Below are 18418 nucleotides of genomic sequence, written 5' to 3'. Positions count from 1 at the left end.
AACATCTGGCTCTTGGTTTTACTCAGGTCATGGTCTCAGCTCAGGTTAAGGTCTTGGGGTCATGGGATGGAGCCCTGTGTCGGGCTCCACACTCGTTGAGGAGTCTGCTGAAGATTCCTTCCTACTCCTCTCTCTCCCTGCCCCTCTGCTCCTCCCTCTGCATATCTGCTCTCACACTCTAAAATTAAACACAATCTGGGACCCCTGGGTGGCTCAGTGGTTGAGCATCTGCCTTTGGCTCAGGGAGTGATCCCAGATCCCAGGAGCGAGTCCCACATCCAGCTCCCTGTAGAGAGCCTGCTTCTCCCTCTCCCTGTGTCTCTGCCTCTATGTCTGTCATAAATAAATAAATCTTAAAAAAAAAAAAATGTTCAGGAAAGGAAGCTGGAGTCACAGCTTCAGGTGACATTCAGGTCATCCTCAAGACTGAAAGACACAGGAGGGGCCCCAGATCCAGTTGCTGCCCTCCTGGCCACCCCATGCAGACAACCTGTCCCCATGTCCAAGCAGGAAGTCAGAGGCACCTGCGGGGTGGTGGACACGAAGCCGGCCTATCCTGGGTCAGGGCTTTGGGGGTGTAAGAAGCAGATGTGTGTTCCTGAACATACTCCAGGCCACCAGATCCAGCTGTGCCCCGGCTGAGTTCCCTCTCTATGCCAGAGGAAGAACCTGCTGGACTGCTCGAGAGCTGGCTCAGGGACACACAGGTCCACACCACTAACTGCTGGTATCTTGGAAGCAGCCAAGCCAGATGGTGCAGGACCGTCGGGAACAAGGACACTTGCTCGCTGGTATGGAAAGTACTTGAAGTTGCACCAGGTATTGTTTATACTTTGGCAACACTTCACATATCTGTGATTTTACTCACACTAAAAATGCATATATGGTGCCACAGAAGTTATAGTTTCAAAGAAAAGAAGAGTTTTCCACAGGGAAGACATCTCCATAGATCTTAGTTACACAAAGGGCCTAGCGTCCAACTCACCACAGGCTTCTCTGTGCCAGGCGTGCACCAAACTGCAGAACGTTGGCCATTTTAAGACAAAGGTTTTTCTTTTTAATCTTGAAAATCAATTAATACACCAGACTACTAATGATTACTATGGTCGTTTTAAGTCAAGCTAAGAGGACGTGAGCAATTTAAAGTAAACCCCGGCAAATCTCTGCCAAGTTACCATAGATGCTAATAAAGCCCAATCGGCTTTGGGTGGCATTGCCTAGAACTTGGGGAGGCTAACTTAGCATCAGGTGCAGACACGGAGAGTGTGCCCGCACCAAGGCAGGGGCGGTGCTGTCCCCCAAGGGAAGCAGGAGACAGCCCGTCCCCACCACCTTGACAGTGTTGTCTGCCTGGGGGGCTCCACCTGGCTCAGCCCGAAGGACCCTACTATCCGTCCATGCCATCAGACTGTGGGGGACACACAGAAGCGGGCCCAACCTGAGAGCACGTGACTGGAGCAGCTCTGCTTGGTCGCCTGGGATTCAGAAATGTTGGTCAAGGCAATGGTGACACCACCCACAAGCTCGAATTAAAATAACTAAGGTGGGGGCAGTTCTGAGGCTGCAAGAGCACAGGCCACCGAGCATTGCAAAGACACGGGACCGGGGACACTTGGCAGATAGACCAGAGATGCAGAAGGTGCAGGATCAGGGGGCCGAGAAGGACAAGCGAGACAACCTCAGGGGTGCAGGCGGGACACCTGTTCCCAGTTCTGCCACTGAAGGGACCGGCCACAACAGGTCCCACTGCAGGCAGTAAAGACGAGAAGGAAATCCTAGCCTGTGACACATGACAATTGATGAACTAGAACAGAGAAGAACCACCAACTAGAGCGATGCTCTTCTGCATGAGTCTTAAAAAAAAAAAAAAAAAATAGTGCAGATAATTCATTTCTGGGATTGGTTCATGGAGTAGACCAGATGACCTCTCAAGACCCTGCTGACTTCTCCGACTATCTTGCCATAGAGCTGCTGGGTGCCACATGCCCAAGAGGACCCCAGGGAGGCTCAGGGACAGTGGGCCCTCACACCAGTGGCTCGCAGCACAACCCCACGACAGCATCTCCACACCGTCTTCCCATGAGAGGAGAGGCATATGAGTCCCCAGGAAACCACCGCAGGGAGCTTCCTGACAAGTTCCAAGGGAAAAGGCTCCTGGACCAAGGGCTGGGAGGGAACACAGTGCCAGGCACTCCCCACCATGGACACCTGTCCAGGCAACAGGGCACCTGGACAGCACTCAGGTGAGGCCTCATCTCCAAGGAACACCAGGTTCCCGCACCTTCTATCTCAATTACAGACCCGTCTTTTATTTTATTTTTTTTTAATTTTATTTATTTATGATAGTCACAGAGAGAGAGAGAGAGAGAGAGGCAGAGACACAGGCAGAGGGAGAAGCAGGCTCCATGCACCAGGAGCCCGACGTGGGACTCGATCCAGGGTCTCCAGGATCGCGCCCTGGGCCAAAGGCAGGCGCCAAACTGCTGCACCACCCAGGGATCCCCAGACCCGTCTTTTAAAATGAACCTAAGATCTCTGCATATTCTGTGAGGCCAGAGGAACGAAGGAAGCCTATGGTTTTTGCAATGTCATCATCTGTGCCGTGGAATCTACGGCTAATAGGTCAGTGACTCTCCACGGCTGGACACGGAACAAAGAAATCCCGAGGGGAGACTGGCTTGCCGTGGATTTGTTTTTCCATGCATATTTACTTAGTATTTGTTTAAACCAAAGCTAAATAGAAATAGATCATACAGGGCAGCCCCGGTGGCGCAGCGGTTTAGCGCCGCCTGCAGCCCGGGGCATGATCCTGGAAACCCGGGATCGAGTCCCGCATCGGGCTCTCTGCATGGAGCCTGCTTCTCCCTCTGCCTATGTCTCTGCCTCTCTCTCTCTCTCTCTCTCTCTCTCTCTCTGTCTTCCATGAATAAATAAATAAAAATCTTTAAAAGAAAAAAAGAAATAGATCATACATATGCAGACAAAATCCATTTAGAACCAGAAGAGAGATGTGCCCAATAAACCACAGCACACGGACTGCCTCTTCTTCTGTGGAGGAGAGAGTCCATCTGGGACCACTCGCTAGCTATTTCTTCTGAAAGTCACAGCCCAGAGATCGCGTACCAGCATGATCACAAAGCATCCCTCCACATCTCAAGTATGCTCTACACAAAGGATTCTGGGGTCTCTCTTTATTTTGAATTAGTGAGAGAGGCCCTGAGTTTCTGTGTTGAGGGCTCGGGTCTTCTGTTAACACCTGTGACCTTCAGCAGCTTGGCCAACACACACACACCCTCCCACAATCAGGGAAAGGCTACAGCCCCTGGGCAACCCCGGGGACCCTGACATGCCCATGAACAGCACCCACACGAGGGTGCCAGCAGGGCCTCAGCACCAAAACCTCACCTACAAAACTCCGAACACGACAGAACTTTCCAGTCTGATGACAGACACCTGTACCAGAGAAGTGGCACCTGCAGCATGATCCCTCAGGGCATTGGCCACCAGGAGGAAACTCCAGCCATCCATGCTCCTTCCCGCCACACCACATACTCAACTACAGCAGATCATCCTGATTCCAGAAACTTGACACAACCGTGTTTGTCTTTTTTTTTTTCTGAATCGAGCCAATGGACTGAGGTTCATTTTTATTTGCTCCTGAATCCCTTATTTCTTCAAGCACTGTTCTGACCCTCCCAAGCGCTAACGTGTGCTTAATTCATCAACAAGTGTAAACTGCTGAAAGAGAGCAAGCCCTACCACGGGGTCCTCTCCTTCTCCTCAGCTAATTATTCCTGGAACACTGACTGGTGTGTGGCAACCAGCATCCCTGTCTAGTAGTAAACAAACAGAGAGCTGCTCAACAAGCTTGAACCAACCAACAAGTAGGCCGGGCAACAAGACTAGACATTTCCTGTATGCATGAAAATAGCATCCTGCCTGAAGAAGAGATGGCTCACAGAGACACTCTGCAGAAGAAACACAGGCCAGCCAAGTAGCCTGAATATCAGATACACGAGTCATTTTTAGCACAAGCAGGTCTCAAATATTCCATGGGACACACATAAACTGAAAAAATAACATTCGCTGCTTATCTCAAACCCATATTTAACAGGTGTCCTCTATGTTTACTACTAAACCTGGCAACTCCGACTTGTTCTTATTGGAAACATGTCATCTGAATGAATTACTTCCAAGGAAGCGCAGTGTGAGTTAAGACACACGGTCCAAAATGTGTAAATGCTGACGGAAACATCTGAGCATTGCATACGAAGAGAAACATTACTTGTCATTTATGAACAGTCTCATTCTCTCACTGATAAGAACAGTCTATTCGCAGATAATGGAGGAGAGACCATTACCTTTCAGAGCCCCAACCCACAGGTGCTCAGTGACAGGCTGTAGTGCAATGGGGCCTCTGGGATGCCCTGCGACTCTGAAGGTCCCGTATGCACGTGCAAGGGTCCACCTGCAGGACCCGGCGGCCCTCCTGCGTCTTCCTTGAGCAGGCTGCTGAGATGTCACCCCTGGGCCCTGCTTAAGGCCCAGCTGCAGCTGGGTGGCTCTGGAGGAGAGCATGGCTATAAGACGAAGGTCAGGACAAGTCGGGACTGCCCAGGAGCCAAAGACAGGCCAGGAAGAGCTCAAGGACGCACAGGACATGTCTCCATCCTCTCCTCCTGGAAACCCCTTCCCCGCCTTCCCTCACTGCCAGAGCACCAACCTGGGACTTGCAGGCTGGCCTCAAGAGTATTATTGGTACAACCTTAAGAAAGTCTCTCTGAACCTCTACACCTCAGCTACTGCATCCATATCTTAAGACGAGCACCTATACCTGCTGGGTTTACCAAGCCTTCAAATGCTTGGGTGAAGCTGCTGGCCCATGGACATCTGCATAGGCTAAGGCCGCTATTTCAAATCAGTAGAAATAAAGACTGATGACTGAATAAATTATATTGGAAACACAGAATAGCAATAAGGGAAAAAATTAAAACGCCTCCCAGGACCAACCAAAAGTTCCACATGGATCCATGTGATGTGCAATAAGCACATAGAATCAAGCAAACTCACTTTATTCAGTGAAAATATTTTAACAGTAGGCCAGGGAATGTCTTTCTAGTCATGTGTAAAAACCATCAAGGAAAAAATGAACAGTTCTGACTTTTGAGAACTTGTACGATAGAAGACTTCATATAGTCAAACAAGGTAAGCAGAAAGTAAAGCTAACAATGAAAGATTCATTTCCATGATGTACAGAGTTCCTGTTAATAAGACAAGGGCAAACATCACATTATAAAAATGGACAAAGTGCATGAACAGGTAAATCACACAAGAAATGCAAATGGCCAGCAAACATGAAAACACGCTCTCTCCCCCCAGAAGCCAGAAAGATGGAAATTAAAGCAATAAAAAAATAAATAACATTTTCCATCTTTCACAGAGGGAGCTGTAGAAAATCTATAATACCTGGCATTATGGAAGGTGGGGACAATGGCCAGGCTCGTGAACTGCTGGTGGATGTGAGGATTACTATGACCTAGCTGGCAGGAGCTACTGAAATATAAAATATGAAAACCCCCAAACCAGCAATTTCATGAAGAAATCGGTCTCGAGAAACTCCTAAGCGTGCTCAAGGATCCACATTGCCAGCAGGTTTACTGCAGGACTATGTGTAATGCAAGAACTTGAATGTCCACCAAAAGGCAAACAGATTATGACCATGGTCCACTTTTAGGCAGTTCAAAAGTGAAGCAGACACCTTTATGGACATGAATGATTTCCAAGTCATGACTATGCAGAAAGAGCAAGCTTTAGAATGAAACACACAGGATAATCTTCTTAGGTATCAAAACAAGAAAAATCTACATACACATATATACTAATACACTTAAGCACATTTAGAAAGACAAGAGAGGGCAAAACCCAAGTCTCTCTGGAAGGTGAGGGGGAGCAGTGGAGGAGGAGGATGTCTCATCTGTGCACTCCCAGACAACGTGGGTTATTTGCAACCAACAAACCTGTCGGTTTCCTGAAGAAGGAACAGAACTCAAATCAGCAGCATGGGCCCAGTACGGTCTGGCTCCTTCTCCTCCACCTCCCAGCACTGTCCCAGGGAGGCAGCCTGGGCAGCAGGGGGGTGTGAAGTCCTAAGGCAAGAAAACCAGGTCCAGGGCCCCTAGCCTTGCCCTGTCCGCACCAAGGCAGCAGCAGGAGCTGAGATACGACAGGTTCACGCTGCAGCCGGTATAGAGGGACTGGGCTTTCCCAGGAGGAGGCTCACAGGGCGCTCCATTCCTGGTTTTCCTAGGATGACCACCATCTGGGATTCTGTGTCTGGTCTCAGGGCAGAACAAAGAAGGCAAGCACGGGTGTCCTCCGAGATCAGACCTACTGCTCCCCAACATCATAACCTACCATGTGTGCTAGGCATTTGCTGTTACATGATGCCCTGTTTCCACACTGCCTTTGATCATTCTGAATGGAAGAGGAGGGAAAGGAGGGGCACAGAGGCTGAACGGGAAGGGGAGATAGTGACCAGGGGCCAGCTGTGAGGTGGGTGGGTGGTGCTGGACCAGGGGGTGACAGGAAGTCACCACCAGGGCCTCATCTCCACCCAGCTCCCAGGCATGGCATAGCTCTAAAAACTCTTACGAATATCCACAGAAACCCCCCTCATTAGATCTTAAAATTCAAAGGTAAAGATCTTTAACTCAAAATGTGAGGAGAAAATAAATGAAAAGAGAAAAAGGAGAGAGAAAGAGGAAGAGAAAGATGAAGGAAGGCAGGAAGGCAGGAAGGCAGGAAGGAATTCTGATCTAGAATGGAAAGATATATTCAGAACAGGGGCGATTTAGAAGGTACAAGACTCTAATGTCTGCCAAGTGCTGTCCAGCTTGCAAGGCAGTTCTGCGGAAGCAATTTTATCTATTCACAACTAACTTGCAAGCACGATGCCCTTTTGTAACTGGGTTTCAAAACAATATCAAGAATTTGTTTCTAAGTGGTGTGTAGGCTTATCACCATGGAAACTGCAGACACTGTGCATACAACCTGTCCAGAACCTTCATGTTCATATATCCCAAAAATCTCCTGTCAGAACTTTGCAATGCCTTTAATGCTTAAAAAGCAGGAATTTGGCAAGTCATATTTTGGTGACACATTGAACTGCTTTCTGAGATTCTCATCGAATCCTCCCCACCAATACAGGAGGTTTATGATAAAAGGTTATGCCTCCCTTTCAACCTCATGGATCTCTTCAACCATACTTTGTCATTTTCGAAAACACAGTACCTGATATTTCTTTAAAATGGAGATGTTCCATCCACCCCACTACTACCAATTTCTAATCTGATACCAAACCCGCTTGTAGTAGATTATATCCCATAAGTCGTGCAGTCATCGTGTTAAAAACCAGCAATATTATAGATGAGTCTCATATCAACGAACTACGGTAACTTGAAGTGAAAACTAGAAATGATCATCATTTCAACATCACAAACAACGTCCTCCAGGTGTCCAACCCAATTAACGAACTATTCCAATGATGCTCACCCAGGAATCTACTGCAGGATGCTCATGCACAGGAACAACACGATCTGACTACCTGGAAGGAAGCTGATGCCCTTCGGCAGGTGTCAAGAGCCACATCTGAGCACACAGCAGATTCTCTACGGGACAGCTGCCACACCAGAGGGGACCACTCAGTGATCATTTTAGAGGAGAGATCTCAATAACCTGTGAGGTCACCAATGATAACGACAATCATGGTAAATTTGGAACAGGTTACTCACGGTGCTGAAAGTAATTATTCTGTAGTCAGAAGGAAGACTCGGAGTAAGACTCCGCTCTGGCACACTTTTACAAGAATGTATCTGGCAGCTTGCAATCAGCCCAAATGTCTTTACTAATCTGTGAAAATACTTGTCTCAAATCAACGTCTGCCTTTGTAAATAAAACAGAAGGTGAGACATCCTGCAAAATGGGAGAGGGCTGCACTGGCCTCTCACAGAATCAGGCAAGACTCTAAAAAGAAAAGGAAACTGTGACCTTCTAACCTTTCTCTGGAGAAGACCACGCCTCACCTTTCAATTCTAGTAAAATACAGATCTAAAACCACAATCTGTCTGAACACGCAAAGGCTTATGCAAATCGTGTATGCAAATACTGATCCTATCAGCAGCCTATGAAGGTTTCACCAAGAACTGGCCTCAGATTAGGATTAGGTCTAGCACATGCACATTAAGAAACGTCAAAAAGAAAAAAAAAACTTATAAATGAAACATTAAGAATCTGCGCCAGAGATGGGCACACAGCAAAAACACTGACCAAATAAAGGCTAAATGCTTGAAAAAAAGAGTCTAAACTCACTGAATAATTCAGTGTGCCCGCCACGCACAGGCCCGCCGAGGAGAAGGCCCACCAAGCCGCCGCTGCGGGGTGGGGAGGAATGTGGCCCACAGGGAGGGCCACCACCAGGGTGGGGTGCTCTGGGCCGTCCAGATCAGGAGGGTCCTGCTGGTCCCGGGCCATCCACCTGAATGACATTCTGACCGCCTGCCACCTGCACACGCAGCATGGCTCTGGGAGGGGCGAGGCCAAGGGCGCCATGCCCAACACCTGTGCTGAGTAGCAACCGCTGGGGACTCAAGGCAGGGAGGTGGGGACCGCACAGTGACCTTGGTCACTGCTTCCCGACACACCAGCCACGAGCTGTGCCAGGACTGGGGGAGCACAGGCTGTGTGTCCTCGGGTGCTAGGGACCGGACAGGCCCTGCCCGCTTCTGCTCCCCGAGCGCAGCAGCGATGCCCCGGACACCAGCCACCACCTGGGACAGGAGGGCCAGAGCTCTGAGGCAGGCAAATTCCCAAGTCCCGACCCCAAGTCTGATGCTGGCGGGAAAGGCCAGACGTAGCGCGCTCCTGCCACCCCAAGAGGCCACACTGCCAGTCCACATCCACACAGCTAAAAATCTTGGAGGCACATACTCATTCGTGTGAATATTTGCTCTCACCTGAGCCTTCCAGTCGGCAGTCCAGCCGCTATCAGTGACCCTGTGGCACCTAGAAGCCAGTGAGCGCACTGCTCCCACGCAAACTCTCCCTGAGGGAGACGTGTCTCAGCGTGGCTCGATGCAAACCAAAGACAAGCTGTCCCAGTGCAGCGCCAGCCACAGCACAAGCCACACGGGGCTGGCAGGGCCAACAAGGTGAAGCTTTGTCCTCTGTGAGATCACCACTCAATGACAGACACGGGACACGAGGACACTGTGTGGCACAGGACAAACACCCGTGGAACTGAAACAGAAGTTCTAGGGACAGAGCGGGAGCAGTCACCCTGCCGGAAATGATGCGTGCAGCAACAAGGTGATCCAGCAGGGACCTTGGGACTGGCCAACGTGGCAGGGATGGGTTTCCAGATCCAGGGCATGCTCAGGCCGCACAGGGCAGGTGGGGGGTTCTGGACAAGGCATTCGGGGTGCAGCAAAGATGCAACAGTGGCAGCTAGTCAAGGCTATGGCTGTGGTCCCAGAAGGGCCGCGTAAGGAGCGGAGTCTTCCACCTCACCTGTGCTTCCAGCAAGTACCTGGTAGCAGTGTGAAGAAGTGGACACAGGTACAGGTGCCACATCACTGCTGCAGGGGAACTGCCATCATCACACACACAGCAGGTGTGCAGACACAGGAAGGCCTGGCCGTGTCTAGGACAGCGCTGAGACAGGCCACATCTTCAGCAGGTGCTGTGCCCTCCCCCCACCTGGTGAACGGGCCACCCTCCTGCAGAGCTGACCAGGAATCACCCCCACCCCAACTAGCAAAGGCTGATTTTCCAGAAGCCGAATCAATGGAACCTATTCTGCAGACACCTCCAGACCGGGTGCAATCCATGCCTTCGCATGCCCCACCGCATCTCCCAGGACCAGGGCGGAAGAACCAACCTGCTGCTGGATAAGACCCACAAACAGGAGCTCTGATATCTCAAGTGTGAACCGGAAAAGACCAACAGCTCCTCTTGGTGACAAAACGGCACCAGTGACACTAGAACCCGGACGGAGCCGAAAACCAGAGCCAGCATTGTCCCCACGGCAAAATGAGAGAAGCTACACCTGGTAGGGCAAGGGTCACACAACAGAGGACAGAAGCAGAGGCGCAAAGGCTGGAAAGTGGTCACATGTCAAATGAGACTCTCTGTAGACATGGCATGTGTTTTCACCAGAACATGGGAACATCGTTCATTGTGCCCTTAGAGGACACCCACGCAGGGCGCCGGCAGGCTCCCAGGGGACAGATGGAACCAGCTCCCTGCCTCCAAGCAGCTCAGCTTCCGCACAATGCAGCACGGCAACCTCCACCATGTCCCTCCCCAGTGGAGACTGGAGATCCAGAACTGCAGGGGGTCTGAGCCAGCCTCAGTGTAGACTGGGGATCCATATATGCACAAGGTCTGAGCCAGCCTCAGTGTAGACTGGGATCCAAAGCCCCACACAGGGATCCGAGCCAGCCTCAGTGTAGACTGGAGATCTGGGGCCTGCACGGGGTCCAAGCCCTCCCATGCCTCAGCAACAAACGAGCAGGACAGGGACTTCCCAGGCTGGAAGCTGGTGCTGTGGCCCCTGACTCTGGTCTGACTCAAGTCCCAACATGAGATGTGTCCACAGGATGCCCACAACAAGCCAGGCAGCAGAGGACATGGCAGGGACAGCCCAAGGGCGGGGGGCTGGACCACACACCCCACACTACTGCCAGGAGATTGGATGCTCAAGAGCAGACCACGACCGCACACCACTCCTCTGTGCCAACGGTGAATTCCTACCCGGCATCTGCCACCGTGCTGTCTTCTGCAACGACACCTCACAGCTCCCAGCAAATCAGGGTACTGCCTTGTAGCTCAGTTCCCACCCTGATAAAATGGGGACAGACGAAACACCTCTTGTTCCCTTTCAGCTCTAAAATCCTGTAATCTGTCTTGTGTCAAAAAGTAAGAGAGAGAGAGAGAGTCAAGTGTTTGAATTATGCTAGCAAATCCAAATGTTTGTGCGGTGTTTGTTTCATGATACCGGGTATGTCTATCCAGTTACGCTGTCTCTCAGCGATAGGAAGAAAACCCCAGAGTATAATCTCTAGAGTCTGATGCCTTTCACACTATAATAAATTCATTCTGGAAGGTCAGGGAATGCAGCATTCTGCTCCAGCAAATATTAGCATGCATGCCATGCATAGATACCAATGTCTGAAGATGAATCAAAACAGAAGAAAACATACTCAAAAGACACTATTCTCATTGTAATTCAATCATCCTCCGATAACTCAGAAAGCGAGCCAGGGTGCTGGGTGCCATGTGAACAATTACCCTCACAGGTACACGCATGCAGCGCAGACACACAGTGGTTTCTGGTTGCTAAGACACAGGCTAAAACCACAAGGCCTTCTGCTTCCCACTGCCATGTACATCTGAACAGCTTTCTTAAAGCCCTTCACTGCATTTTTATACTAAATAAGACATTAATATGAGGGTTTCCAACTCAGTGTTCATGATGGCCTAAAACTGATAAGAACTACTTCCTTGCACGGCTCTCCTGTAACTGGGACCAGACCTGCTTATCTGTCACCTCCGGCTCCCAGGACACTGGAATCAACTCTCAGCAGACCCCACTGTGGTGCTGCTCTCTAGCTTACATGGCACTGTGGGGGGGTGGGGAACAAGGCCTCAGGAGGAGCCGCGGCAGGCCTGGCTCGAGCCACACAGCGGAGAGCACCTTGCACATGACAGTCTGGCACCTGCCCCCAGTGTCACAGCATGCCACGAGGGCACTTCCTGAGCCGTCAGCAGTCTGTGGGGGGGACATTTATCAGATGTTGCAGGCAATGGCCTCCATGTGGCCAGCACAAGGGAGACACTGGACAAAGGGAGGCTAGGTGACCCGCCTGGTAACTGGAGAGCTGGCCCTTAGAGGTTTGCTGCTCCCAGTTCCACGAGCTCATCTGTAACCAATGCGCCCAACCACCCAGGCCCCTCATCAGAAGTACCACCTGCCATCGCCCCGTCCAGCAGCGCTTTGGTGCGTGGCTGGACCTGTCCCCCAATGTGCATGCTCTCCTTCCCCAGGTCAACCACAACCTGTGGCCTCCTGCCTGCACCTGGGGCTGCCCCATCCCACCCCACTGGCTTTGTCCCCTCCCTCCACAAGCCCTGGACTTACTGTACCATGGTTAGCCTCTGTGAGGGGCCCACGCACTCACCCCCTCTGCATGGAGCCGCCACGCAGGGCTGACTCTGCCACTCAGGACACACATCCAAGGTGCACTGGCCCGAAGCACAGTGGGGACAGAGCATCCTGCAGAGCTCCTTCTGCTCGACACTGAAGCAAACTCAAAGAGTAGGTATTAATGAACACTTCCCAGGTCAGCAGACCCCGTGGCCATGCACAGACACCCCTCACTGGCACACCCCATATCCATGTCGGCCTCTGTTAGCGAGATTCACCCTAAATCCTGCTCTGATGGATGAACAGGATGGGAACACTCTCTCCCTGAGCTGTTCTAATGACTGCTCTTGCTCTGAATAGCAGGATGGTTGTTACCCTGTGTACCAGCTGCATAATCGTGCTGGGCACTCCTTGGACCACTAGTCAGTCTCAAGGCCTGTACTTAACTACTATTTCATGGTTAAAAGATGGCGGTCTTCCTTCAATTGTGGGATGGGAAGAAGATGAGCCCTGACATACAAGGCTGTTGGCCTGAGGGGGCAACAAGCAGAGAAAGCCAGGCAAATGGGGGCTTTCTGAAGCAAATCCATTTCTTCCTCTGTCTTTCCATTCCCTGATGATGTGGCTTCATTCTGGAAACTCTCTCCCTAATTCTTCAAACTGCATATAACATTGTGGCACTTGCTCTAAGAACTTGTTGCTCTATCAGGCTGAGCAGGGCTTGACATTTTTATGGGTCAGAAACAAGTATTTGCACTTTCATAGGACTTTATCTAAAACTTGTGGTTTTACTATCGATTATGTTGCCCTGAGCATCCAAAAATGTAGTAAGCAGGCGCAACAGAACATGGATTTGATGTGATAGCAGAGTTCAGAATAACAAGAAATGGGCAAAACCTGGGTAGTCCCATAAGTGACTTTTGTAGAAACAATATGCAGATAGACGATAGGAAAGAAGTCCTCAGCATTTTGCCCAAAGGCAGGTTGAAACACCTGTGATGGCCGAGACTAGCCAGGCCACGCAAAGGTGCTTCTTACGATGGCACAGGTGGTGAACCGACCTCTTGACAAGCCCACAAGAGTCCATCATTCCTAAGTTACCCACCTGCTTCCTGAGCAGAATTCTGCTGTGGCTTATTTACTTATAAAGTAACACTCCTGGTCCTCATGATGACCTCAAAGCACCCTGACTCTGTTTTGTGTTTGGAAATGTTCATTTTTATAAACTTGAATTACACAGAATTACACACCCTTCTAAAGCTCTTCTTCCCTAATTGAAAGGTTTTATTTTTTTCATGAGCTCCAAAAAGTGTCCTTTCCATCAGTGCCACGTCACTTTCTTGGTGGAGGATTGAAATCTAACTCAATAATTTTATATCTGATGTAATTTTATTCATAAGTTTGTTCTTCTACCATTTTTGGTCCGTAAAGGGGGCTGCTGGGACCCGGTTTTCTGTGGAAATAAAAGCATGTAACAATTGGAGCTTTCCAAACAAGCACACGGTAATACTCGACAAAGAATGTTTCATGGAAAAAAAAAAAAAAAAAAGGTATCTTTAATTAATCTGATAATGCAAAGCTTCTCTAGAGCCAAAAGCAGCATTTGAATCCATTCCTAGATGTCATGAAACCTTTGGGTAAAATTAGGGCATGATGGGGAATTGCTAAAAAGGGTCACAAAGATAGAATTCTAATGTCAACCTTGCTTCCCCCAGAAGCCTGATGATTCTTATGGGAATGAGTGGTGTTTTGTTCTCAACTTCCACGTATTTCATCTACCAGTTTTCACTAGCTATCCCATCAAAATTCCCTAAGAATTTTAAGTTTTGCCTCCATGTGTAAAGATCTAAGGCATCGTTTAGTAATAGCAAAGGCACGCCGCAGATTGCAACAGAGGATTCAAAATACTCATTTACTTTCCCAAAGTCCTTAGCCAAACCCTGCAAATGGGAGTGTCTGTGGGGTGTTACATACATGCAAAGTGCATCTCTCTCCTTAAAAACGTCTAGGAAGCAGCGGTTAATGCCCACGCTAGACCAGTTAAGGGCCTGCTGAGCTTGGAAAGTCGGTGGTTTTAGACAGTAAGATTCTATCCTTCAGAGTCACGAAAGGTACCCAATGTGGACTCACATGTTCTTCAACACTTTACGCCATTGTCATGACATAAACTTCCTTCTCTAGCCGCTGGATGATCTACAGTAGTCTGCTGATTCTACTGTCAACTTGTTGAACTCAACTAGGATACAGGCACTTATTACAGTAACGTGATGTATCAAGTTTCTCAAAAAGCAGATCACACAGAGAAAAGACATACAATCTCGTTAAGAGGTAAATGATTATCTCAATGAAGCTGAAATGAAAAAAAGTAAATTCCAACGTAGAGTGAAAGAAAATCATTTGATCTTTCCAGCATCATGATTTTCAAAGCACTACTGAATCAGATTATTAATTATTTGACCACCACCATGACAGATGAGGGAAAGGCTCAAGAGCTTTTCCAAATATTAAAAATATTTATCTTCCGGGAAAAAAAAAAGGTTTAGTGTGCTCCAAAAAAACATAGTATTATTGGAATATCATCAGTAAAATCTATCATTATCAAAATTTTTAAAGAGAAAAACCAAGAATTACTCTTCAAAAATGCGAACGATAGGTCGCGATTGGGTTTGCCAGACTTTACGTGACAAACTGTTCCAAGAATCACAGAATGATCACTGCATTTTCAGAGAGTGGTGTATTCTCCTGCTCCTTCCCACGGTTAATGAGTAAGAAAGGAAATGGGAAACAAGGGTCAGGGCATAATGTGTTACTGTTCAGTTATCTATACGGATGCTGATAAGATGGAGGTGCGGGTTCAGCAGAGGCTTCTCTACGGGATTAGACAAACAACTTTCTTGTACGCTTTTATTGACTCAATATAATTTGAGTGTAATAGACTCTCACATAATACACTGTATAAACCCACAGTAAACTCTGTTCCAGAAAAATGGCTAAATCTAATAAGGAAAAAATGACGCAGATTTGTGTTTTGTCTTGGAGAAATGCACTAGGGTCATGTTCCTCACTAGAGAATATAAAATAGCCCTTCTGAAGCACTTGACTTTCTACATCCCTGGCCTTTCAGGTAAAAGCAACATCCATGAACCAGTTTCCAGGGAGAAGAGAGGAACAGTCTCAGTTATGCAGAGAAAGGTATAAGTTCTCTAACTGGAACATCACCTTCTCCTAAAAAATAATGAATAAAATATCAAAACGCTTAAGATTTATAAAAACTAGGAAAATGATGAAAACAAAGTCAGCCAAGCATCTTTAAATATTTACATAGCTACTCTTTGGAAAGTCATCTGTTCCAATGAGCCATCTCTAAACCCACAGGGCTAGTTGAATCCAAGGAGATTAATTATAACTGCACACCAATCTGAAGTTACTCTTTCACTCAGCTGTCTGGTGCAAAAGAGAAGAGCAAAGTGTGTACGTGTACATGCATGCACATGCCACATGGTGAGGGAGCAGGCTCTGGACTATGCATGGAGGTGTCCCATCACCTGTTCTTTGCTCAGAAATGGCTGATGCCCCAGAGAAACCATTAATTCAACAGGCCAAAGGTGCTAATTAATGTGAACACATACGGGCAAATTAGCAAGAAAGGAGCCTGAAGTGGAGCTGACAGGCACCTGTGTCTGTACCCACCAGCCTAACTCTAAGAATACACTAGCTACGTAATGGCTGGGTTGTGGGGCCACCTGGGCCTGGGAAACCCAGGCAAGGGTTATCCAAGCACAGCGTTACCTGGGTGCAGAGTCTACCCAGATATGAGACTGCTATGGGAAACCAGGCCCCGAGGGTGCAGGACTGAGCCCCCACTACCTGGGCCTGGGTTATGCGAGTGCCAGGACTACCGGGTCAGAGAGCCACCTGAGCCTGCATAACTTAGGCACGGGTTACCTGGGCACCTGACCTCCCTGGGTTTGGGGACACTTTGGGAAGGGGGACCAGGGCACAGGGCTCCCTGGACCTGTGCTGCCTGAATGCCGGGCTCCTGGGCCTGGGATGCCCGGGCTCTGGGCCATCCCGACATGGGGTCGCCTGGGTGCAGAGCTCCCTGAACCCAGCCAGCCACCCAGGCGCCCACGCTCACCTGGTGCGGGGTCGGCTGCACCCTCCTCTCCGCTCTCATCCGCAGCCTCGTCGGCCAGGCCCGAGCCCGGGGAGTCGGCGGCAGCACCACAGGCCGAGCCCGGGCTGCTGGGCTGCGAGGCCGAGTCGCCCTCGCTGAGCGAGCCGCAGCGCGCACGGGGTGCGCGGTCCCCAGGGCCGTCGCGGTCTCGGCGCGCGCGCCGGTGCACCCGGGAGTGCAGCACCATCTGGTGGTAGGTGCGGAAGATCTTGCCGCACTCGAAGCACTCGGACGACTTGCCGTGGCCTGCGGGGGCGGCGGCGCGGCGGCTGGGGCGCGCGGCAGGCCTGGGGTCCAGGGGCCCAGGCGTGGGGTCCCCGGGCGCACCCGCTCGCTTGCGCGGGGGCCCCGGTGCGCCAGGCTCGGGCTCGCGCTTGCGCTTCTCCTGGCTCACCAAGATGTACTCGCGCCGCTCCTTGTCGAAGGCCACGTCCCCGGCCAACGCCTCGTCCCACGCCCCGTACTTGAGGTACTCGGCCGGCTCGGCCACCTTGCCCCGCGTGGCCAGCTGCCAGGCCTGGTAGCTGTTGACTGGGTCCAGCTCGGCCACACGCCGCCCCGCCTGCCCGCGGGCAGGCACACTGGCCACGGCGGGCCGCAGGTTCAGGCACTGGAGGAACAGCTGCTGGGAGTCCGGGGGGCCACCCTGGGCCGCGCCCTCCCCGGCCGGGGCCCGCGTCCGGCCGGCCTCCACCCGGCGGTGGATGGCGTTGTGCGCGTTCAAGCTGTCCAGGTTTGTAAACAGGTTCCCACACTTGGTGCAGACTTCGTAAAGGGACAGGCCGGCCACAATCATCTCCTCCTGCACCACGTTGTTGATGGTGGCTATGGGGTCCAGCTCGCTCTTGGGCTTGTTCTTGCTGCCTGTCTTGGGGCCGTGTGCCTTCATGTGGTTCTTGAGGAACCACGGCTCTTTGAATCTCCGGCCACAGATGTGGCAGCCATGGTCGAAGGAGCCTCTGTGCTTCTTCATGTGGGCCTTGAGGAACCAGGTCTGGCTGAAGGCCTGGCCACACACCTCACAAGGAAACTCGCCGGGGGTGAGCTCGGGCTTGCCGTTCTCCACGTAGGCCTCAGTGCCGCTGGGCCCCTGCGCTGTGATGTGGTCCCTGTCGATGTGGCTCAGCAGGGACTCCTCCCTCAGGGTCATGTAGCTGCACAGCCTGCACCTGAATGGCTTGTGAGCCTGGTGCACGTGCTGCTCCAGGTCCTTCTTCCGCTCAAACTTGCACTTGCAGAAGGAGCACTGGGCTGCCACCTTGCCCTCCTCTGGGACACAGACAGCCCCCTCAGCCTCCTTCTTGCTGCTCCTCAGCAGGATCTTGCTGTCGTCCAGCTGGGTGGCCCCGTTCAGGATCTTGTTGCAGGCTGAACTGCTCTTGGTAGGGCTGGTGCAGCCGTCCAGGCCCTCAGACACGCGCATCTCACCAGCCTCTGGCTCGTGGCCCTGGATCAGAGTGCCCGTGCGGTGGCTGCGGATATGGATCTTCAGGTTGCCCTTCTGGGAAGCCCTGTGGTCGCAGTAGGGACACTTGTAGGGCTTTTCCCCGGTGTGCTTGCGCATGTGCTGAGACAGAGAGCTCTGGAAGGGGAAGCTCTTGCCACAGATGCAGCAGCTGTGGCTCATGGCCTTGTCTCCGTCCACCTCGGGGCTCCTGCTGGCCCTGCTGGGGCTCGGGCCCCTTCTCAGCTCCACCTCGGCCTCTCGGTTGCGATCCATCTCCAGGACACGGGCTCCCCGGCCGGGGTGGGCACTTTCTGTCACGTGAGCCTGCCAGACGACGTCTTATCTCTCCATCTTCAGATGAGGCTCCTGCTTCCCAGCTGCAGAGACGCACCTGCCAGGACAGCCCGTGTATCCTACCTTGAAAGCATGGCAAGCAGCAGAGAGCACCTAAAACAGAAAAGACACAGAGATCTTAGGAACAAGGTTTCCCCCCGAAACAGGGACCCAGTAACATCCACAGGGAGTGATGGGGGCTCCTGAAAGATAGCGATCCAGTCCAAAGAAGACATCAACACAAATTCAAATAGATGTG

General features: G+C 50.9%; 1 protein-coding gene across 10 annotated transcripts in view; it reads right to left on the bottom strand.

Moving 5' to 3' along the window:
• The window catches only part of ZNF516 (zinc finger protein 516), a 124327-nt gene that overhangs the window by 56609 nt on the left and 49300 nt on the right, over positions 1 to 18418 (bottom strand). For all 10 annotated transcript variants that reach the window (XM_077877235.1, XM_077877554.1, XM_077877168.1 and 7 more), the window contains one exon: positions 16341 to 18273. In XM_077877235.1, coding sequence (XP_077733361.1) covers positions 16341 to 18099 — 1759 coding nt within the window. In that variant the 5' untranslated portion in view covers positions 18100 to 18273. The remainder of the gene's footprint in view (positions 1 to 16340; positions 18274 to 18418) is intronic.

This window comes from Canis aureus, chromosome 1 (assembly GCF_053574225.1).
Source record: "Canis aureus isolate CA01 chromosome 1, VMU_Caureus_v.1.0, whole genome shotgun sequence".
Lineage (NCBI taxonomy): Eukaryota > Metazoa > Chordata > Mammalia > Carnivora > Canidae > Canis > Canis aureus.
This window is presented reverse-complemented; position numbering and strand designations above follow the sequence as displayed.